Source organism: Papio anubis, chromosome 5 (genome assembly GCF_008728515.1).
Source record: "Papio anubis isolate 15944 chromosome 5, Panubis1.0, whole genome shotgun sequence".
Lineage (NCBI taxonomy): Eukaryota > Metazoa > Chordata > Mammalia > Primates > Cercopithecidae > Papio > Papio anubis.
The window spans coordinates 73,699,185-73,722,851 of NC_044980.1; the positions used below are offsets into that span (position 1 = coordinate 73,699,185).

General features: G+C 38.2%; 1 protein-coding gene across 3 annotated transcripts in view; it reads left to right on the forward strand.

Annotated features, from left to right (window-relative positions):
- Positions 1–23,667, forward strand: part of MSH3 (mutS homolog 3) — a 219,803-nt gene that overhangs the window by 125,504 nt on the left and 70,632 nt on the right. For all 3 annotated transcript variants that reach the window (XR_002522614.2, XM_031666743.1, XM_031666744.1), the window contains exons 18-19: positions 4,932–5,039; positions 10,390–10,501. Coding sequence is in view for 2 of the 3 variants with exons in the window: in XM_031666743.1 (XP_031522603.1) it covers positions 4,932–5,039; positions 10,390–10,501 (220 nt within the window). In the remaining variant the exon portion in view is untranslated. The remainder of the gene's footprint in view (positions 1–4,931; positions 5,040–10,389; positions 10,502–23,667) is intronic.

Sequence of the window (23,667 nt, forward strand, 5' to 3'; positions counted from 1 at the left end):
ATGTTTCTTTGATTTGTCCCTTTTTATGTTGTCTTCTAATAGCCCATTATTACCTCAAACCATTCTTACTGTATCAGCCTTCTGACTTGGCCTTCTACTAGGTTGACCCAGGAGTTTTTATTATATTATCCCTAGGCTATAATTGAGATTGCAAAGAGTGAGCTAACAGTAAATATAACGTCACAGAAGCATATGATACTTTAATTACTAAGTGAAGAAAATGATGTAAAAAAGTAAAAGTATGATACAATTTTATATGTGTATATTCACATAATGCACAGCATACAGACTTCTATATTTTAAAGATTACATATGCTTATTGTATTACTATTATGCTTATTGGCCATGTGTATATCTTTGGAGAAATATCTATTCCTATGTACATGTGAACATATATGTGTATGTGTATATATATATAGACTCAAAACATTTACTGATTATTTCTGGATGGTGAGGTTACTGGTGATTTTAATTTCTTTCCTTTGCAAATGCAGTTGGCTCTTGATATCTGTGAATTCTGCATCCATGGATTTAACCAACTGCAGATTGAAAATATTCGAGGAATGAAAAGGATGGTAGCATCTATACTGAACATATACAGGCTTTTTTTTCCGCTTGTCAGTATTTCTGAAACAGTACAATATAACTGCTATTTATTTATAGCATTTACATTGTATTATGTATTGTGAGTAATCTAGAGATGATTTAAAGCCTATGGGAGGATGTACATAGGTTATATACAACTACTTTGCCATTTTATGTAAGGGATTTGAGCATATTGGATTTTAGCATCTGCTGGGCGTCCTAGAACCAATCTCCTATGGATACCGAGGGATGACTGAGCACGATTTCAGAAGTACCTATAATGTACATATATTACTTTCAGAATAAGAAAAATGCATTAAAGTTTTTATCCAAAAAAAGAATATTGGCTGAAATTTAGCTAGAGCATTTTGCAGCGAGAGCCCCCACTTGAGAGCAGCATTGATTGTTATGTACAGTATTTATTGAGGTGCCAGATGGTGTGACTGTGATATCATTAAAAAAGTGATTAACCTCAATGAACCTGACATCAGAGGACTGAATACCAGCATTACAAATGTATTTGTCACTTACTGAGGTACTAACTGTTGTATATTAGTCATATTACTTTTGATCGAAATGTTGCCAGAAATTAAGGCTGTAGACACTGCTGTGGAGTAAATCCTCCCTTGAAACATGTCTCTCTTTTATTTTTTGTTCTAGAAGATGCACTGTGTATATTCAGTAATCTTCTCAATTGCAAATTATTTAAAAGTTGAATTATAATATATAATAACAAATTGTAGAAATTCATTTGCAAATAAAATATTTTCAATTTTTATTAACTTCAGATATCATTGAGCAACACTTGATGGTAAACTTCTGTAGTCATCATAACACCATAACAGCTTTAGAACCCAAGTGTCTTCATCTGCTTCTTATGAACTCAGCAATATCTTTTGGCCAGAGGTTAAATCATAGTGCCTTGACTTCATCCTTAAGTTGGTTGGTAGCATAGTGATAAAATTGCTTGTTGTTATGCTGTAAACCCAGTCTATCAGATTGTTATCTGCATTGACCATTTTTCAGCTTACCATTTTTCTAAGTATGGATAATCTCCCTGAAGTTTGGCAAAGTATATCAAATGGACAAAGACCAAGAAGTCAAGGCTTCTTTAAGAGTTATGATGATGTTATAGGTTTTTGATAGTTTTTCATTGTATTCATGTCTTATTTATACCATTGACATCAGAAGGAACATTGTTGTTCATATGAAAATAATTACTTTATCTCTCCCTGCTTTTTTGTTGTTGGAACTGAAATGGGACCCACTAAGAGCAGTGTTAACTCATTTCCATTTTAAACATTAGATAATCAGAGACAGCTACCCTCAAGTCAAGCTGCTGAGTAGTAGCAAATTAGGGTCTTGAGGACCTGGGCAGGATCTGAGAAGGAGGGAAAGAGTGAGGAAAAAAACTGATCATTTGTTACTGCTAAAGCTTTGATGCTCATGTCCCAAGAGGCAAGGGCAGAAACAGCAAATGTGGCTGCTTTCTGGCAAAAGAAAGAGTGCCTAGATAGGAGGACCGGATGGGTCAGTAATTAGAACAAGGACAGCATATGCCACAGTGCAAGAGGGCAGTGAGTGGTCAGATCTAAAGTCAGAGCCATGGCCAGGTGCAGTGGCTCATGCCTGTAATCCCAGCACTTTGGGAGGCTGAGACAGGTGGACTGCTTGAGGCCAGGAGTTCGAGACTAGCCTGGTCAACATGGGGAAACCCTGTCTCTACTAAAAGTACAAAAATTCGCTGGGCGTGGTGGTGCACGCCTATAATCCCAGCTACTCTGGAGGCTGAGGCAGGAGAATCGCTGGAATCTGGGAGGTGGAGGTTACAGTGAGCTGAGATCGTGCCACTACACCCCAGCCTGGGTGAAAGAGTGAGACTGCTACGTCTCAAAAAAAAAAAAAAAGGAAAAAAGGAAAGAAAACATAAAGTCGAAGCCAGAGCAGGAATAACAAGGCAAAGTCAGTGAGCAGCCACTCCTGGTTTAGGGTGACTCTTAACTCTAAACACCCAGGACAGTTAGGCCAGTGCAACATGTGGCATCTTCAAAACTAGGGAGCATTTTATTTTATTATTTTTTAAATTATTTTTAAATGTTTGTGGGTATATAGTAGGTGTATATATTTATGGGGTACATGAGATATTTTGATACAGGCATGCAATGTGGAATAAGCATATCACGGAGAGCGGGGTATCCATCCCCTCAAGCAGTTATCCTTAGAGTTACAAACAATCCAATTACACTCCTTAAGCCATTCCAAAATATACCATTAAGTTATTGACTATAGTCATCCTATTGTGCTATCAAATACTAGGTCTTATTCATTCTTTCTATTTTTTTTCGATCCCTTAGCCATCCCCACTTCCCTCCACATTTTAAAGTGGTGACTGAGGGCTGCCTGTCTGATGCCAGGGGCCTGTCCCTTTTGTGTTTGGGGTTTTGCACAGATTCTAACACGGTGGGAATCATATTATTTGTTTTGATGAACTTTAATTCAGTGAGAAATAGATAAGTTGTATTCATTATGTTCTATCTACTCAGCAAATAAGTATATAGTACACTGTGAATATATTTTTCAGTTCACAAAAAAACACAGAAATAAAGCTGGATAATTAAAATGTTGTTCCTAGTATCTGGAAAAAGTCATTTATGTACAATACCTTATTCTAATACTAGAAAAATCAGAAGTTACAGTTTTAAAAAGTCATAATGATTATATAGGAATAGTCTATCACTCTAGTAGTGTAATCTGGATATCTTTTTCAAGCTAGGAAGCACTCTAGAAACCTTTGGATTTCAGTACTAAATAGACTGTCGGAACATTTCTGAAACTCACACTACAATAGACAAATGTTTTTTAAGAGAGGCATTTATTGTTCGTTTGTCGTCTTTTTTCTCATTTTTGGATCATCTTTAAAAGGTCGTACAGAATATCTGAGCTACACTATTTTTTAAATGTAGAAAGTAGGCACCTTATTTCTATTTTATTTCTATGTATGCACAAAAGAAAAGATGCTAGTAGGAGTCTGTAAAACTGCACTGTGAGGTAGGGTGATAGGAGGAGCTCAGTTTGAGTCTAGGCTCAATTGCTTTAGGCTAACTGCTTTTTCTCTCTGAACTTCATTTGTAAAACTTAGGTAATGACCTATCTTTATGGTGGTTGTAAAGAAAAAAATGTAGTGGCTTCTTCATAGTCTTTGATTAGTAAATGTTTGTTTTCCTTTCAGCTTTCCTTTTGGACCTATTTACAGTTAGTTAATTACATTTTCTCATTTTCCAATCTTTGAAGAATTTGTGACTTATCACCACCTACTTAAAGTTTTTTTTTAATCAAACAATCTCTTAATCTCTCTTGGAGGCAGAGTAGTTACTATAACGATTTAAGCTCAGCTGTATGTTTCCTGTTACTTAAAAAGATACTTTATACTGGTCATTCTTAAAAATTAACTTTTGGGTCATTTTTGTAGTTTAATTATGTATACTTCACACATCCACAATTGATCACTACATACAGATGTCCACAATTTATACGACACTACACACATTGACATAAAATACTATGATATGAGATAATGGGATAATTTAAGAAAAAAGAAAAAAGTATTCATGTGTGTTTTCCAAATAAGTTTTTCAATAAAAGCCATTTAGGCTTTTACATCAATAGGTATTATAGTTTTAAGTAGCCAAAGACTTGAGGCAATGACCATAATCTTTTAAAAAACAAATCTAAAATTTAGTTTTTATATGCATTAATAAGATAACTGAAGATAAGTGAGAAAAGTACCTTTTCCCCTTGTCTTCAATAAATATTTATTACAGTGTTTATTTTATGCCAACATTATAAACTAGATGTTATGTCTACAGTGGGGTTAATCAGATGGACAATCTGCTCTCAAGAAGCTTCCAGTTTAGTGTGAGAGAAAGGTATTGAAACTGTTATTCCAGGTTTGGAGGATGCTGTGAAGAAGCACAGGGGAAGCTGATGTACATGAATATTTCATGATGTTATTGAAGCGAAATGAAAATGACTGCTATATTTGTGTTATACCTTAAGTTCAAATGTCAGGGTCAGATGAAATCTGTGATATGTTCTTAACAGTTGGTATCTTTACGTAGAAGCTGTTTTACATTTATATACAAAACAAAAAGAAGCCTCAATAATTTAATTATTGTATTAAAAAGTAAAGCTGTTTGGTGTAATCTCCATCTCTCTTAACTGTTAGGAATGCCTGCTAATCATCTGTATGCTTACACTAGCTGATAAAGTGATTGCTTGTTGTAGAGCTATTATAGGTCTAAGAAATCAGTTTGCTCACCTTTTCGTTGTTGCTGCTGCTTCTGTAGGAAATTCAGTGAACATTATCACTACTTGTGTAAAGCAGTGCATCACCTAGCAACTGTTGACTGCATTTTCTCCCTGGCCAAGGTCGCTAAGCAAGGAGATTACTGCAGGTAATATATTTTTCATTTTCCCCTTTATCAGTGCCTTAGATAAGATGACATTATTCAATTAATTATAGTGTCTTTATTATAAAATATTACAATTACTCAAATGTGTTAGACTCTTGGGAAAGCTGAATGTCATACATATATAGCTTGATTTGAAAATTAAATTCATTTCTTGCTTGCTCTGTCACTGAGTACAATGAAAGCAGATGTTAAAGTTTATGTGGGTGACTTTTTAATAAAGTTTCAGCACTCTTTTCATTTGTTAGCTTTTACTTGAACACTTATAATTGTAAAAGTTTGATTAGGCAAGAAAAGACTGAGAAGAATAGAGACTGGGGGGCATTTTAGTGATCTGTTCCTTTTGTTAAGAGCCCATATTCATCCCACTATTCTTTATTGACCTCTAAGCATCCCAACATGGAATATTTATTCTCTTTTTCATAAAGGATGTTAGCACAAACAAATCTAACTTTAACATTCAGATGGCTGGGCATGATGGCTCACGCCTGTAATCCCAGCACTTTGGGAGGCCAAGGCAGACGAGATCAGAAGATCAAGACCATCCTGGCTAACACGATGAAACCCCATCTCTACTAAAAATATAAAAAATTAGCCGGGCGTGGTGTCACGCGCCTATAATCCCAGCTACTCGGGAAGCTGAGGTGGGAGAATTGCTTGAACCCGAGAGGTGGAGGTTGCAGTGAGCCAAGACCATGCCACTGCACTCCAGCCTGGGCGACGGAGTGAGACTCTGTCTCAAAAAAAAAATTCAGACAAAACTTTCATACAAGTTATATGTCTTCCAAAAGCTTGAGTTTATATATACTTAAGAAAAAGTAAGGCTGAGCATGGTGGCTCATGCCTGTAATCCCAGCATTTTGGGAGGCTGAGGCAGGAACGTCTCTTGAAACTGGGCGTTTGAGACCAACCTGGGCAACATATTGAGACCCCGTCACTACAAAAATTAAAAAATTAGCTGGGCATGGTGGTGCACACCTGTAGTTCCAGCTGCTTGGGAGGCTGAGGATTGCTTTAGCTCAGAAGTTTAAGGCTACAGTGAGCCATGATGGTGCCCATGCACTCCAGCCTGAGTGACAGAGCGAGACCCTGTCTCAAAAAAAAAAAAAAAAAAAAAAGGTACAGTTTAAAAAATATAAAATTAAATAAAGTTGTTCAAGTTCAAATGTTTTATTCTTTCCAGGAAGCATCTAGATTCTTTCCTTCACTGCCATAGATGTCATCAGTATGCTTTCCCCCATCTTTCTTGCTATGCCTGTTCTATCCTACTGTATCTTCCTAGCTCTGTGAGTTATCCTTTGTGTCCTGTTCTACCAGGAAACATTTTGTCATTGTATAATTTTGATAGCAACAGAATAAGTCGATGTAAATTTTAGTGCCGAATAAATCACTTAAAATTTTGTTCCAAAGTGAAAATCTTCCGGTAAATCATATCAGTGTCATGATTATTACATAATGATTTAACTTGGTAGAGCACCTAGGATTTTATTTTGAAGTTAATGTCACAAATACTTTTATTTTTTTCTTTTACAATGAATTTGTAACCCACCTAGATAAAAAATCTTGTCTTCAGAATTACACTCTAAAATCCAAAAACTATCCTTTTTTCATAACTTTAAGCGTCTTTCTCCAACAGATGATTTCAGATTATTTACTCAGAAGATACTGTAGTCACTTTTTTTTTTTTTTTCTTGAGACAGAGTCTCACTCTGTGGCCCAGGCTGGAGTGCAGTGGTGCAATCTCGGCTCACTGCAAACTCTGCCTCCCAAGTTCAACGAATTCTCCAGCCTCAGTCCCCTGAGTAGCTGAGATTACAGGCGTGTGCCACCACGCCTGGCTAATTTTCGTATTTTTGGTAGAGATGGGGTTTTACCATGTTGGCCAGGCTGGTCTCGAACTCCTGGCCTCAAGCAATCCACCTGCCTTGGCCTCCCAGAGTGCTGGAATTACAGGCATGAGCCACAGCGCCTGACCTGTAGTCACTTTCTTTGTAAAATGTGAGAGCATCTGGGATTTTATTAGCCAGATATATTTAAGAAGAATAATTTAGGAAAGTAGTATTTATTGGTGTTATGAGTAAGTTCAGAAATGTGGTTACACTTGAAAGTTCTGAGTCAAAGAACTACAGGAGGTCGATGGTAGGATATTATGCTTTTGAAAAAGACCAACGAATGACCAAGAAACTGATGAAAAGATGTTCAATCTTAGTAATCAGCGAGTGCAAATTAAAACAATGGGATAACGCTGTTTACCTATTTTGTTGACAAACATTAGAAAGTTTAATAATCCAACTTTAGGTGAGGGTATTAGAAAACAAGTTAACTTTCATGTCCTGCTTGTAGGTAGGTAGATTGGTATATATACTGTTATCTATTAAAATAAAAAATATGCATACCCTATGACTTAGGAATCCCACTTTAAAAATTTACTCTAGCTTTGGGAAACACTTGGACGTGTACACGTGAAGATGTTTATAGGATTGTTCATTGCATCATCATTTATAAGTAAGAATTTGGATGCAATCTAAATGTTTAACAGTGGAAAATGTGTAGCAGCTTTGAAAGAATGCTGACTATCTGACAAGAAGTGATCTTCAATATACTTTACCATAAGGGTCTATTGAACCTAACTTCAGTTTCTTAAAGGCCATTTAAAGAACAAAGTTTACTTTTTTCCCTTTAAAAAGGAGAGTAAAACTTACTCTGTCTTACATTTACCATGTGGGTTTATTGGATTCTTTTATAAATGTAAGATGCATTTTGGGATCTTTAGTGATCTTATCTTTTCTGTATCTTGGAACATTTTGTTATTTCATCATCCTGAGAATTGTTTTAACATTGTTTATCATTTGTTTCAACTATACTATAAAAGTATCAAATGGGCTGGGTGCGGTGGCTAACGCCTGTAATCCCAGCAGTTTGGGAGGCCAAGGCGGGCAGATCACAAGGGGAGGAGACTGAGACCATCCTGGCTAACACAGTGAAACCCCGTCTCTACTAAAAATAAAAAAAAATTAGCCAAGTGTGGTGCAGGCGCCTGTAGTCCCAGCTACTTGGGAGGCTGAGGCAGGAGAATGGCATGAACCCGGGAGGTGGAGCTTGCAGTGAGCTGAGATCACACCACTGCACTCCAGCCTGCAGCCTGGGCGACAGAGCGAGACTCCATCTCAAAAAAAAAAAAAAAAAGTCTAAAATGAAAAGAAAATGGGAGAATGATGATGCAGAAGTGAGGAGAGAAATCACTATCACATCATCCGTTTTCTTATTGTATTGCCCGTGTTACATCATCTTCCAAGAAGGTATAAAAGAAGAGTGCAGATGCCACAGTTGGAGTCTGCTTCTAACTTTCATTGAACACAGTTGAAAATTCAGAATTTTTCATTGTTCACCCATAAAGGCAAAGAGAAAAAAATTGACAGAAGGCCTTTCATAATTATTAGGTTCATCAGATGATGAATGTGAAGAGAAAGAAACCAGTGCCCTGGATATTCATGGTGATGGTGAAATTTCATGTATCAGCAAAATCTGAGATTCTGAATGCTCAGACAATATCCTAGGTGAATTTTCTCAAACTCAAGGATTGGTGTGTGAATAATGTATTTGTAAGGGCAAAATGAACTCTGTTATTCTCGTCCAGTTAATCATTCAATAGGAAACATTCATCATGTAATATTTGGTGACAAGAACCTGGACTATCCTGTTTTGCTGAAAGATGTGATAGTATTCTTCTATCTTTTATAATATTTATTCATTAAAATTTACTCGATACAATTTATAGGTTATAATTTATAGACAGACAGATTGAAAGGATATAGATGATGTAGAAATAAAGGTACTCATTTGATTATTCTAATTGGTGTTGATAAGTCAAAAAGTGAAAATATTTTGCAATTATGGAGCAAAAATGACATCTCTTTAAGAAAATTTTAAGCTTTAAAATATTTTGAAAACTTCAAGTATTTGTATTTTCGTTGATACAAATGTGAAAAGAATCAGAAATAATCAGCTCTAGAACCTATTAGAAATGTATTGAAATTTGGAATTTAGTATTTATGAATGAATATGTTCCAGATGCATGCTTGACAGCTGATGAGCAATGACCTTCAGAATGTGTTACCCATTTCAGATATATATGCCTTGAAAACCAGGAGAATATGGAATAAAACTTTGAGATTTACTGTGTTTAAATTCTTATTAAAATCTGTCATGAGGTTGATTTTTTTTTTTTTTTTACTATCCCCTTATTCTCATTTCTGTAAAATTATTTGTGAAATGACTTTAAAGGAATATATTATATCCAGATAGTAAATGGTGAAATCTATTTTTTATGTATGTACTGAGAATTAAACTATTGAATTTTTTAAATTACAGAATAATATATTACAGTATGACTTTTCTAAAGAAATCAGAACCAGTATGATGCATACATAAACATAAATGCACAGAAGAAGGTTGGAAAAGGTAGACAGCAAGCTGGTCTAAGTAGTAACATCTGGGAAGGAGAGCTGAGAGTAAGGCAGGGCTCAGAGGGTCTTGACTACACAGCTAAAGCTGTAGATAAAACAGATATAGAGGTCTTTAAAAAACTTAAAGAACAACAAGGCCAAAATATGATTCTTGTATCCAAGTAAAAGATACAAAAGACCATAGAAAGATGTTTTAATGAAACAACGTATGAAAATTTTAGGTCATTTCGTTTCCAAGTCCAACACATAGTTTAATAATTACATCTAGAAATAATTTTATGTGATTTGCTTTATTATATTCATTAATGAAAATAAGTAGCAATAATCTGAACTGTTATCTTTACTAGTGAAAATATTGGTTTGATCTCAAACAATAATAGAAAAATGAAAAATAAAGCCCAGCATGGTGACATGCACCTATAGTCCCAGCCTCCTGAAGAGGCTGAGGCAAGAGGATCACTTGAGCCCAGGAGCTTGAGGCTGTAGTGTGCTATAATTGTGTCTGTGAATAGTCACTGCACTCCAGCCTGGGCAGCACAGTGAGACCCTGTCTCTTAAAAAAAAAAAAAAAAGATCTCGTAAAGGTAAACTACAAGGGTGAAGCCATTTATAAGACTCTTCTAAAGTATGTGCTTCATTGCACAATTATTATAATAAATATTTTCCGAATTTTTATTTTATAGTTCAAATTTAACTTTTATACTCAAGGTTTTATTCTGGACATATGTTCTTAAAATCTATGTGTAAAGTTTTGTTTTCTGTCGTACAAACAGTACTGAAATTTTTCATGCTGTCTTAGTTTTGTTTTTTTTTGTTTTTTTTAAGGCTATCTCCATGCTTAGTAAATTGAAACATATTTCTTTTTGCAGACCAACTGTACAAGAAGAAAGAAAAATCATAATAAAAAATGGAAGGCATCCTGTGATTGATGTGTTGCTGGGAGAACAGGATCAATATGTTCCCAATAGTACAGATTTATCAGTAAGTACCATATAATACAAAACAATAAGTCAACATAACATCCCAAACTTTTAAATATGAAAGAAACATTTTTGTAATTAAAAGTTACCCAAATTTCAACTTTGGCTTTAAATGAGCTAAGTCTGGACATAGTTTTATATTTACCATGAAATGTGGAATTGGTGCTATTTCCAATGAAAGATTATCAATAGGTTTAGTAACTAAAAGTTTAGTTCTAATTAGTTATCCTAAGTAACCCAATAAAAATATTTTACATTTGTAAATACCCAATATGCAAATAGAGTTGGAATAATACCATAGTTTTTGCAAATTCATATTAGCATGTAGTGTTCCATCCTTTGTACTGTGACTATTTTCAGATGTTCCGTGAAAGAATCAGAGATGCCTTTGCAGATTCCAGTGATGAGAATTTTCATTATAGGGGCTGTATTTCTCTTACATAACACGAATGATCCTGAATACTTAATTTATTTAACACATACTTACTGAGTGCCTGTGTCTCAGGTAATGAAGCGAGTATTAGGAACAGAGAGTGGTAAGCAAGACAGAAGTCTTCCCTGCCCTCACAGAGGTTGTTGTATAGCAGTGAAGACAGGCTAGTGCAATACAGCTTAGTGCATGGCATGTTGGAGGAGACCAGGATGGCCTGGGGATAGGTAGCAGGTTGACCTAACCCACGGGCAGGGAAGCACTGAGGAATGTTCCCCAGGGATGAGATACCAACTGAAGAATGAGTCAGTGCAAGCCATGGTATTGTTAGGGGAGTATTCCAGGTAGAAGAACCAGCATGGCAGTTGTTGGAAGTGAAGCATAGCAGGATGAATTCAAGGAACTGAAAGACGATGAGTGAGGTTGGAGTGCAGAGTGTAAAGAAAGAAGTGTTCAGAGATAAGGAAGAGGCCAGTTTACTTATATGGAGAAATTTACATTTTTCCCCCTAAAAGATTAAGAATACTAGCAAGAGAGTGATAGAAGCTGGGGAAAAATAGTGAAGTGGTGGCAGGGTGTGTGAGTTCCATTGTCAAAGCTAAATGGAGCTGGGCACTGAAGTGGTAAGGATTGATCTTATTCAATAATACTCCTGCAGTAGGGAAGAGTCCGGTGTGAATTGAACTTGACTTCATTTTGGCATAGATGACTGGGTGTTTTAAAGGGAGTATGAGGGAACAGGGAAAGGGAATGAGCTGGGGAAGGAGAGCGAGTGAGGTGTGGTTATGTGAAACCCATGTGGGTTTACTAATTGTTTGCTAATACCACATTTCAAAGAGTCAGCTCTCTGGTCCTTAAAAAGACAATTTTGGGTGATAGATTTACATCCCAAAGGGGCAGAAAAAGTCTTTATAATTGCAAGCTTTCTAAAGTAACTGTTCTGTCACCAAATTTTGACTGGAATGGTGAATCCTGGCAGCACCAAGCTTTCTCAGGCAGGTACTTTTAGTGGGGCTGGGGTCATCCTAAGGATGCAGCCTTGAGCTGTTAGAAACTATGCTAGTGGGCTTGCTTCTAAGTAGGGAGGGTGGACAAAATCATTTTTACTCAAAGTCTGTAGGTTTTTATAGGTCAAAGTTGAGAACTAGTCCAGAATAGGGCTCAAAGAAACCTGATGAGAATTTGGTCAAGGACATGGGGTAAAATGGGATGGTGATGGGTCAAAAAATTAATATGTAGGGAGTAGTTATGTGAGAGAGAAGGTATCAAAGAATAAAATGCCTGACTTTCGGATATCAGATGTGGTGGTCTTCTGGGTGATGGCAAGATCCTATGTATGGCTATAGAAGGTGGGTAGCAGAAGGGAGAAGGTCTTTGGAGATGAAGAGATCAAGGAACAGAGTTTGGGAGAAAGTTGTCCACGTGAATGTTGAAATCTAAGATAACAGCAAGATTAGCCATAGAGGACAAGGATCCAGGTGTCCGAGATTGCAAGGAATGGTGATTGGGAATTGTGAAGTTTATAGATGGCTTAGATTGAAGACAGACAGTGGTAAAGCCCTAAGGAAGCAAAGAAGAACTTCTGAACCCTGAACCCTGAGGTATATGGTCCATGGTTGGATGTGGCAGAAAAAGGTCAGCCCCCAAATGAGGGAGCTGCAGGGGAATAACAAACAGCCAGCCAGGTTTCATTTTAGTGTATGAAGGAAATGTTAAGCAAGGTGGTTAGAAACAGAAGTACTAAGAAACTTTTCTGAGGACAGTGAAAAATTGAGATGTAGGGGAGCATTTGGAATGTAGGTCAGAGAAAGCTCAGAATAGTAGTGAGCTGGGACTGTAACAGAGTATTCTACCTCGGGCTGTGAGCAAGGGTGGCAGAGATGTGTGGCATTGTGCATTTGGCTGGCCATGAGAGGGAGATGTGAAAGGAAATACTTTGAATGACATCTAGTTTAATATTGCATTTTCATATCGTAAAAGACTTGTTGGTAGTATATAATGCATGTCTTAGTCTGTTCAGCTGCTGTAACAAAATATCATAGACTGAGTAGCTCATAAATAACAGAAATTTATTTCTCAGAGTTCTAGAGACTGGAAAGTCCAAGATCAAGGTACCAGCAGATCAGTTTCTGGTGAGGGCCTATTTCCTGGTTCCTAGATGGCACCTCACATGATGGAATGGGTAAAGGGTCTCTTACCCATGTACTCACACAGTGGAAGGGGTAAGGGGTCACTCTCAGGCCCTCATGAACTTATCATCTCCTGAAGGCCCCATCTTCTAATACCATTGCCTTGCGGGTTAGGATTTCAACATACAAATTAGGGAGAGAGACAAATATTCATACCATAGCAACCTAAGACCCAGTGTCTATAAACCTGTTCATTCATATTAGGAAATTTTTATATTTATTAATCAAACAAGTTAATAAGTACCAATCTTTTTACTGTCTTTAAAAAGAACACTATGTCTTTGGGAGGCCTAGGCGGGAGGATCAGTTGAGCTCAGGAGGTCGAGACCAGCCTGGCCAACATGGCGAAACCCTGTCTCTACTAAACATATAAAAATTAGCTGGGCATGGTGGCGCCTCCCTGTGATTCCAGCTACTTGGGAGGCCGAGGGAGGAGAATTGCTTGGACCTGAGAGGCCACTGCACTCTAGCCTGAGCAACAGAGCGAGACTCTGTCTCAAAAAAAAAGAGACTATGTCAACATAAGAATTTTTTTTCAGTTCTCATAATACCAGTAGGATATAGCTTTTCTTGAGAAAGTAATGTAAGTTAAATATAAACTAAGCAACTAAATATTGGGACTATAAATCTCTTAAAATAATTTCCTGTTACTGTTTCCATGCCCATCTACTTGACCCCAAGAATATTACCCCAAGAAATTGACTTCTTTCTTTCTTTCCTTTTTCATTCTTTTCTTTTAAAAAGTAAGTTACGCTTTAATAAAACAAGATTTGAAGAACTAAAATAGCCTTCTGTCTAATTACAATAATGTTTTAAAGAACATTGAACTCTTGTATTTAAATCTTTACAAAATAAATGGAGTAATTTTTTTTTCCAAGCAGGCATCTCAGAATATTCCAGAATGTTCGTTTCTATTACATATGCTTTTTCTAACTTGAGTAGGAGTTGATATAGAACTGTTGCTATGGTGAAGTGCATTCTATTTTTCAGGGTAAAAATTTATATATAGGGATAGTGTTGAGAAAGAACTTACGTAAAATTCAATTTAAAATATTTTATGAATGTTAATTATAAAATATACCCTGAAAATAATTTCAAAGTTAAGTGACATTGTTGTTTTTGATAATCATGGGGTTTTAAGAACTGGTGTTTTGTAAATGTAATTAAGAGTATACTTTTCTGTATTCTGTGTTACGTGAACTTATTATAGTGCTTCTGAATAAGCCAACTTTCTGCCTGCTTTTCCTCTCCCAGTTTTAAGAATACTTTTTAAAACCCTCTTTCTTTTTTTCCTCTTCCTTGATTCACTGTATAATCCAAGCATTTATACATGTGGTCACCACTGGAGCTTCCTCCTCCACTCTGCCCACCTCCATAGATTCTCTACTCTGCAGCCACAAGGCTTCTGGAACCTGCCATGCCACTCTCCCTTTTGAATTCATGCTTCACACTCCAGCCAGATTGGAGTACATGCCGTTCCCAAGTCACTGTGCCTCTGGAACTTGGCAGATGGTGTTCCCTCTGCCTAGAATGTCATCTTTCCCCACCCCAACCACTCCCGCCTCACACACTCCCACATCCACCCACCAATCACCCACCCCACTCCCCAGCTCTGGCTTGTTCAAGACTTACCTTGGATGTCAGCTCTTGCACTCAGCCTTCCTTTGCCCAGCTGGGATGGGTAGCCATCTCACATACCCTTGCCACTGTTTCTCCACATCTCAGTACTTATTCCACCAAATTATAATCATTCTTTTTTTTATCTGCCTTTGCCAGTGGACTGTAAGCATGAAGCAAACAGGGACTGTACTCTGTCACCTATGTGTAATCCCTGGATCAGTCACAGTTCTCTGGCACATAGCTGGCACCTAATCAGATTGATTAAATCAGTAAGGATTAGCTAGAAGCCTTTAGCAGTCTCCAAGTCTCACCTGAAATTTTTGCCTTTTATTTTCTACACAAAATGTTATTTTTCAGGATATTATATGGGGATTTCCCCAATTTACAGAATAATTTTACTGTCAAACTAAAAGGGAAATTTGGGATCTTTTAGTGTAACCACCTCTTCATACTTCTGAGTAAACTATGGTTCAGAAAGGGGAAATGATCTGCCAGAAGTTACTCAGGTTGCGTCGTCTTGAACTGTTTCCCAAAACATAAACATATTTTAAGGCAAGCCAGTGCTTTCCAACCTTTTTCACTTTGCATCATACAGAAAATGATAATATTTTAATGGAACACTGGATTAAAAGGAGAAGGAAGAGGTTGCTCAGACGCCAAGGAGGCTGGCCCAGGGACTGTGGCTGCCCCAGCCCCACCCGCCACCTGTGGGTTAAGGGGTCAGTGTCTTGGCCCCTGTCACCTTGTGAGGCAGCCCGGGACTGCTGCTTAGGGAAAACTCAGCGTACCCACTGCAATCTCAGCTCTGCCAGGATTGTTTGTTTGCTAAACCAAATGACTGTTTTTTTAGTGGATGGATTTTCAACAGCAGTTAAAGTTGGGGTTTTCAGTTCATTTGTAAGGTTTTTTTTTTTAGTATAAATAATATAAATTTCAACTGATGGAGGGGGAGGGGAGAGAGTGGTTGACAGGTAGGAAGTGGTTGTTAGGTAGGAAGAAAATGAGTCAAACGTGCAGAACAGGAAGATTCCCAGGAAGCGCTCGAACCCTGTAACTCTCTGGCCCAAGCGGAATTCACCGCCCAGGTGTTTTATTGCTGGGACAGGGTAGACACTGAGATGCTAGTCACAGTCCCTTCTTGTGAGATCAAGATGGGCCTGGGGTGCTTCAGTCGTTAGCTCCGCATGTGGTATGGAATGGGTGCTCATGCGTTTGTTACATGAACAAGTGCTTGAAGCTGGTAAAGATGAGGACAGACTTCCCAATTCCTTCCCTTATCTCAGTACAAATAATGTCTAGCTGGCCCAGAAATACTTGCTTTGGCTGTATAAAAGTTTAAAAAACTAGTTACAGTAATATTCATAAGCTGTTGGCAATTTGTGCCTAATTACCAAGCAGAACAGTAATAATGTATACCATAAAATATGTCTGAGCTTTAAGCTTGATTTAATTCCATGGCTAAATTACATTCTCATAGATTATGCTGTAAAGGTGTTTTTCACATAGCATGATCTTTGAATCATGGGCCCATGGATTAAAATTCTGGGAAATATTAATGGCAATTGAATGTTGTTTTCCTGTCAGTCCTTTCCTCTGGTTCTTCTCTCTCCTGCTTCTGAAATAATGGATAGAGAAGAACGTTTGTCTGATAAAGTGTTCTGACCTGCACTGCTGTCTGTGCTCACAATGGCCCTCCCCTCTCTTCCTATCTCTTACTTGTCTGCATTGATTGGACTCACACTCTTCCTGCAGGACCCAACAAAACACTGCCTCTTCCTGAGGGCCTTCACCATCCTCTGGCCAGAAAAAATCCCTTTCTATGTGAGCACTTTCTTTGCTCTGGTTTTAAAGTTCTCACGTACTACTTTTGGTACACAGGTGTAGTGGGGAAGCGGCTCACAGTGGTAGGAGATTTAAATTCAAATCCTGCTCTACTCTCATTTCACTGTCATTTTGGATAGACTGCGTTACTCTCTGGGTCTTGGTTTCCTCATCTATAAAAGGAGGTGAGTGAGCTGGGTCACAGCCGGCCCTCACACCCAGGGCAATGTAAATTGGGCAGGATCCAGGTGTTGGAGGGATTTAAGTCCTGACTTTGGCATCTCAACATGCAGCTGGTGCTACTCTCCAGCCTCATTTCCCCTCTTTTTGTTTCTAGTTCACCTTGGGTTAAAAGTGCAAAGATTTGGCTGAGAGCTTGTCTGGAGGAGCCTTTAACTCAAGAGTCTCTTACCATAACCTGCTGTTGATTGACATTTTCGAGGAATAAAACACTTTGAAACTACCAAACTTTTTCCAGCAGTCTGTAGCTCTTATAAAAATAGTTCTCCTGTAATTCTTCTTTAAAGGTAGTTGTCAATATTTATACCTGTCAAGGAAGATAGCACCTTTTTTTTTTTTTTTTAATGGAAAATTAGCTTTCCAGGTCTTAGAAATTAATGTGACAATTTTATTTTTATTTTTTTTCTGCTGTACATCTCCTGACTTTAGGGATATTATGACTGTCCATCATTCTAGTGTACTCAATGATGAACACACGGAGCTAAAGCCTGTCTTCTCCTATTTAGTAGTGACTGATTCCCTGTCATTTGGCAAGCATCCCCATTGAGACAGGTCAGAGGATGAACTTCCCTTAACGTTACAGTTCTGCGACTTAGTTGTTTTACATTGCTCAGCAAGATATTTAGCTTCTCTAGGCCTATTTCCTCACCTGTATAATGGGAATCCAGTAATATTAGTATCACCCTATGACGCTGTTTTAAGAACTAAATGAGGTGATACATATAAAATCATTAGCACAGTGCCTGGCACTTGTTATCTGTGATTTTCTTATGATACCTTGAAGTTTGCCTTTTATTTTTAGATCTTCTCTTCCCCCACAGAAGTTGACATTCTATGTGGAAGTTGCTTAGTTATCACAAGTTTAGACTCACTGTTTAGATACTAGATAAACAATACTAAGATCTTATTGATTGATGATTTTCAGACAGATATTGCCAATACTAAAGTGAGCACTTAAAAGAATGTACTTCTAGTCTCTCCATAGGTTCGCGAAGGCAGCCCTCTCTAGTTGTTATCCAGAAACATAGTCCCTTCAGCGCGATACTTCAGCTTTTGTTTGCTGTCATTCCCAGTGGGCTCCAGAGTAGGTGGAGAGGTGGTTATTGCCAACTTTCGCATTCTGGCTATTTGGTTAGAACACTTACTTGTACTAACTGGTCTTGCAGATAGATTTTATGTGTCTTTTATATCTGGGAACCCTTGATGTATGCTGCCTCAAATACACACGATCCTTGCTAAAAGAGAGATTAACACATTAGATGAGTGAGATTTCTTGACCATTTCCTTACTTACTGTGTCATCTTGAGAACTGTGGAAACACGGGAGTCATATATTCCTGATGGATATATTCCTGATGGATTTTTATAGAGAATGCAAATGATTGTTTTTGAAATGTAAACATGGTGGAAATCTCTGCTGTAATGCCTTTCGTGTATTACATTCATCTCTTTGATCTATTTGTTGGGTGCCTTCTTTGTGCCAAGCCTTGTTCTAGGCATTAGGGATGAACTAGAAGACACGGTTCCTGCTCTCATGAGAACTTACTTTCTAGCAGTGAGATTGATAATAAACAAGCAAGAAAATTCGGGTAATTTCAGAGAAGGTTAAAACAAAATAAAATGGGCTGATGTGATAGAAAATGACAGAGCAGAGGGGCTTCTGTAGGTTGGGTGGCCAAGGAAGGTGTGTCCTGGGAGTTGATGTTTGAGTGTAGACCTGTAGAAAGGCCTTAAGGCAGGAACGAGCATGTTGTATTCTGCCAGGTGGAAGGAGAGCAGAAATCAAGTCTGGCTAGCACCAAGTGAACATGGTGGAGGGTAGTAGAAGAATAGGTCGGAGGCAGACATGGCCTTTAGACTATGACCTTTAGACACTCAGAAGTGCTCTGAGGATCTGGATGAGGGCTTTTAGCAAAAGACAAGTTCTGTTTTACTTTTTATGACAGTCACTCTGGCTGCCCTATAGAGAGTGGATTGTGGGCAGGGGAGAAGCAGGAAGACCCAGCAGGAGCCACTGCAGTCACCTGTCAGGGCAGTGGCAGTGGGCACGGAGACAGGCGGTTTTATGCACCTAGAGGACCTCCTGATTCTTCAGTGTCATGTCTTTTTTCCTGCTGGTGTTTACTAGAGGGCCTGGTGTACAACTTTATCTCCCACTGGCGGTCTCTTAGGGCTTATTAGGAAAGCCACCATGTTGTCACCTACAAATATTTGAGTTTAGTGGGTTGAACACATTTAGCTCCTAAAGCCTTGAAATTAGTTCTTCTTTGACATCCTCAAATCCTGGGGTGAGGAAGTGGGGCTGGAAAAAATCTGTCTCCACAACAGTATCCCCAAGTCTGACGAGGTTCACCACGCACCACTTTTCCCAGGTACTTCATGCAAACGATTTCCACAACTTCTCATCTTTCAAACAAATCTGGGACAGAGCTCTGGTGCCAATTTAATTCCTGCTCTTTCATTCCACCCAGGGCTACATACTCAAGCAATGTACCTGAGTTTAGGGTAAGAGATCATTTAATTCAGCTGCCTGATTTTAGAGGGGAGGAAACTGAAGCCTAGAGAGGTGCATTGGCTTGCCCAAATTCCATACGAGAAACCACCTTTCTTAACTTGTGGGCCAATTCTTTATTCATATTTATACTTTTATTTTCACACTCTGTCACTTTCTTGCTTATCAAGGCTCTCATAGAAATTGACACCACAGTGAAAATTTTTGTATAATACTTGACATAGTATGCATTCAATGAACAAATGGTTGTTAGTACTCTCATTGCCATAGAATCCATTTACAAATAAGTGTTAGATTGAGATTCAAAATACAAAGAAAGGGAGGAAATTGCTCCTTAATTCCAAAGACAGCCACTGTTAACATTTTGGAATGTTTCCTTTGTCTTTCTTTGCAATTTTTTAAAAAAATAGCCATTTTTTATACAAAAAATTTTTATATCCTGCTTTTTTAGTTAATATTATAACATGAATATTTTCCTATATTCTTAAAAAGTCTTAAGGTAATTTGTAATGGCTTCATGGTTTTCAACAATATGCATATACCATAATTGCCTTAAAAGTTTCACTGTTTTACCTACTCTTTGCTGTCATGAATAATCCTGCCATGATACCTCATGGAATTGATTCTTTAAAAAAAAAAAAAATGGGGAGCACATAGTAGGTGTATATATTTATGGGTAGCATGAGATGTTTTGATACAGACACAGAATGTGTAATAATGTTACCCTCATATGAGGGCAACTGGGGTATCCATCACCTCAGGCATTTATCCTTTATGTTACAGACAATCCAGTTATACTCTTTTAGTTATTTTTAAATGTACAATAAATTTTGTTGACTATAGTGACCATGTTGTCCTATCAAATACTAGATCTTATTCGTTGTATGTAATTATATGTTTGTACCCAAGGACCATTCACCCTCTTCACCACCTACCACCCTTCCCAGGCGCTGGTAACCATCCTTCTACTCTTTATCTCCATGAGTTCGATTGTTTTAATTTGTGGCTGGCTTATTTCACTTAACATAATATCCTCCAGTTCCATCCATGTTGTTGTAAATGACAGGATCTTATTCTTTTTTATGGCTGAATAGTACTCTGTTGTATATATGTACCACATTTTCTTTATCCATTCATCTGTTGATGTACATTTAGTTTGCTTCCAAATCTTGGCTATTGTGAATAGTGCTGCAATAAACATGGCAGTGTAGATATCTCTTCGATATACTGATTTCCTTTCTTTTGGTTATGTAGAGCCCTGGGACTTTAAACGAACATAGATGGTAGTCAGACAGTGGTCACCATGGGCCTTGGGTGAGACCCAGTGTTGCACTGGATTCAGGTCTGACCCGGTGAGCATTGAAGAATTAGGTATTTATTGTAGCCTTCACAGTCTAGCTTGTTTGTACTTCTCCTTGGGAAGGCTTTCCAAGTATTCAAAGGGACTTGGGTGTTCTGATCTAAATCTGTGGTCACTGCAGCTGTGTCTGCATTAGGGGGCACCCTAAGCCCAGTAATGCTGTAGCTCTTGTAGACTCTTAGAGGTACCGCCTTGGTGGTCTTGCATACTATTCTGGAGAATTCCCTGGATTTCTAGGCAAAGACTCTTGTCTCTTCCTTTACTTTCCCCCAGACAAATGGAGCCTCTCTGTTTCTGCTGAGCCACCTGGAGCTGAGGAAGGGGTGACACAAGCACCTCTGTGACCACCACCTCTGGGACTGCACTAGGTCTGACCTGAAGCCTGCACAACACTGGGTCTTACCCAAGGCCCATAGTGACCACTGTCTGACTACCACCTAAGTTCACTCAAAGTCCTAGAATCTACAGTCAGCAGGTGGCAAATCCAGCCTGAAGGGCTATCATTGTTTATACCACCATGCCTGGCAATAGTGAATGAAACTCTGGGAGGGAAGTAATTAATTTGAGCTTGATGATATGTATATGATTAGGCAGTCCTGTTCTTTGTTAGCCTTCAACAATAGGGATCTTTTTGGTCACTGTCACAGGAGTGAAGACAGAATAACTTACCTTGTAATGTTTGTTTTCTGATACCTTGGGCCAAAAGACCCACAGGAATCCACCCATCATCTCCAGAAAGTGAAGTTTTTATTTGCAGTTTGTTCTAGTCTAACAACTTTCATCACATTTTGTGTTTCAGTAGATGCCAAAGCAAAGCACTGAGTGTGTTGGTATTTCCCTTGCCTGCTTCAGCAGTGTCTGACTCTCAAAAGTTGTAGTCTTGGTACCTAACCTCAGACCAAAACAGCCAAGAGCGTTAAAACTGCTATGTGGGTTGGGAAACATAGTGATCAGGCAAGCCATTTTAGCAGGGATGGTGGAAAAAACTTCTCCATACACTTAAGTCTTCTTAATATTATTTTTGACTTTTCAAGCATCTAAATTTCCTCTAATGTACACAGTTAAATACTGAAATAGACATTATAATTTACTTATTAGAAAATTTGAGATATTCTACACTTTACATTGAACTTGTATCATAGAACTTTTAAATGATGAGGAATCTAATATTTTTTGTAACTATATAAGTCTAAGGAGATTACTTAGAGTAATTTTTTGTCTTCACTTTCAATATGATGCTCCCCTCCCTTTTTTTGAGATGGAGTCTTACTCTTTCGCCCAGGCTGGAGTGCAGTGGCTCGATCTTGGCTCACTGCAGCCTTCGCCTCTGGGGTTCAGGCGATTCTCCTGCCTCAGCCTCCTGAGGAGCTGGGACTACAGGTGTACGCCACCACGAGCTAATTATTGTATTTTTAATAGAGATGGGGTTTCACCATGTTGGCCTGGCTGGTCTCAAACTCCTGACCTCAAGTGATCTGCCCGCCTTGGCCTCCCAAACTGCTGGGATTACAGGCGTGGGCCACTGCCCGGCCTCAGTATGACACCTTTTGATGACAACAAAAGCCTTAACTTTAATGAAGTTGAATGTATCAGTCCTTTCTTTTATGGGTGAATGGTGTTGTGCCTTAAATAAGGAATTCTTTCAATCCCTGAGGTCTTAAACATATTCTCCTATAATTTTTTATCAACATTTTAAAGTTTAATTTTCAAATTTAAGTCATTAATCAATCTACTCAGAATTAATTAATTAATTAATTTTTTTGAGACAGAGTTTTGCTCTTGTTGCCCAGGCTGGAATGCAGTGGCACGATCTTGGCTCACCACAACCTCTGCCTCCCGGGTTCAAGTGATTCTCCTACCTCAGCCTCCCGAGTAGCTGGGATTAGAGTCATGCGCCACCACACCCGGCTAATTTTGTGTTTTTGGTAGAGGCGGGGTTTCTCCATGTTGGTAGGCTTCTGTCGAACTCCTGACCTCAGGTGGTCCACCCACCTCAGCCTCCCAAGGTGCTGGGATTACAGGCGTGAGCCACCGTGCCTGACCCAGAATTTATTTTTATGCATGATATAAGTTAGGAATCTAATATCTTTCTATATGGGTAATCAATTGTTTTGTACCAATTTTCAAATCATCCTTTTCCCATCAGTTTATGGAATTATTTATCATATATTAAGTTTCCAAATTTTTATGGGACTGTTTTGAACTCTTACTTTTCACTGGTCAGTGTTTGTCTGTAAGCCAGAATCACACAAGCTTATTTACTATAGCATTATAATAACTTTTTACATCTGTAGGGAAAGTTCTCCCCCTCTATTTTTCTAATAGAACTTTCTGACTTCTCTTTAGCATTTGCTCCTCTCTTTATTTTAGAATCAACTTACTCAGTTAATTGGGGGAAAAAATTTGAAATTTTTTTCAGAATTGCATTGACCCTATAGATCCATTTGGGGAGGAGTTGACATCTTTGTGATATATATGTGAACATATGAGTATGTCCCTCCATGAAAACAGTAGATACAGTGAGTCCTCACTTAACATTCTCAGTGGGTTCTTGGAAACTGCTGACTGGGTATGAACTCTTACACCTGTAATCCCAGAACACTGGGAGGCTGAAGTGAGAGGATCACTTGAGCCCAGGACTAGCCTGGGATGAGGAGACCCCATCTCTACAAAAAAATTACCCAGATGTGATGACACCCACCTGTGGTCCCAACTACTCTGGAGGCTGCGGCAAGAAGATCTCTTGAGGCACAGAAGGTTGAGGCACAGTGAGCCATGTTTGCGCCACTGCACTCTTGCTCAGGTGACAGAGCAAGACCCTATTTCAAAAAAAAAGGAAATAACTGCAACTTTAAGTGAAATGACATATAATGAAACCAGTTTTACCATAGGCTAATGGTTATAAACAAAGTTAAATTCCTATGTCATATTTCTGGCCACAGAAAACATCATCAAACTTCTAAATAAAGACCCAACACACTTCTGATATTAAACAT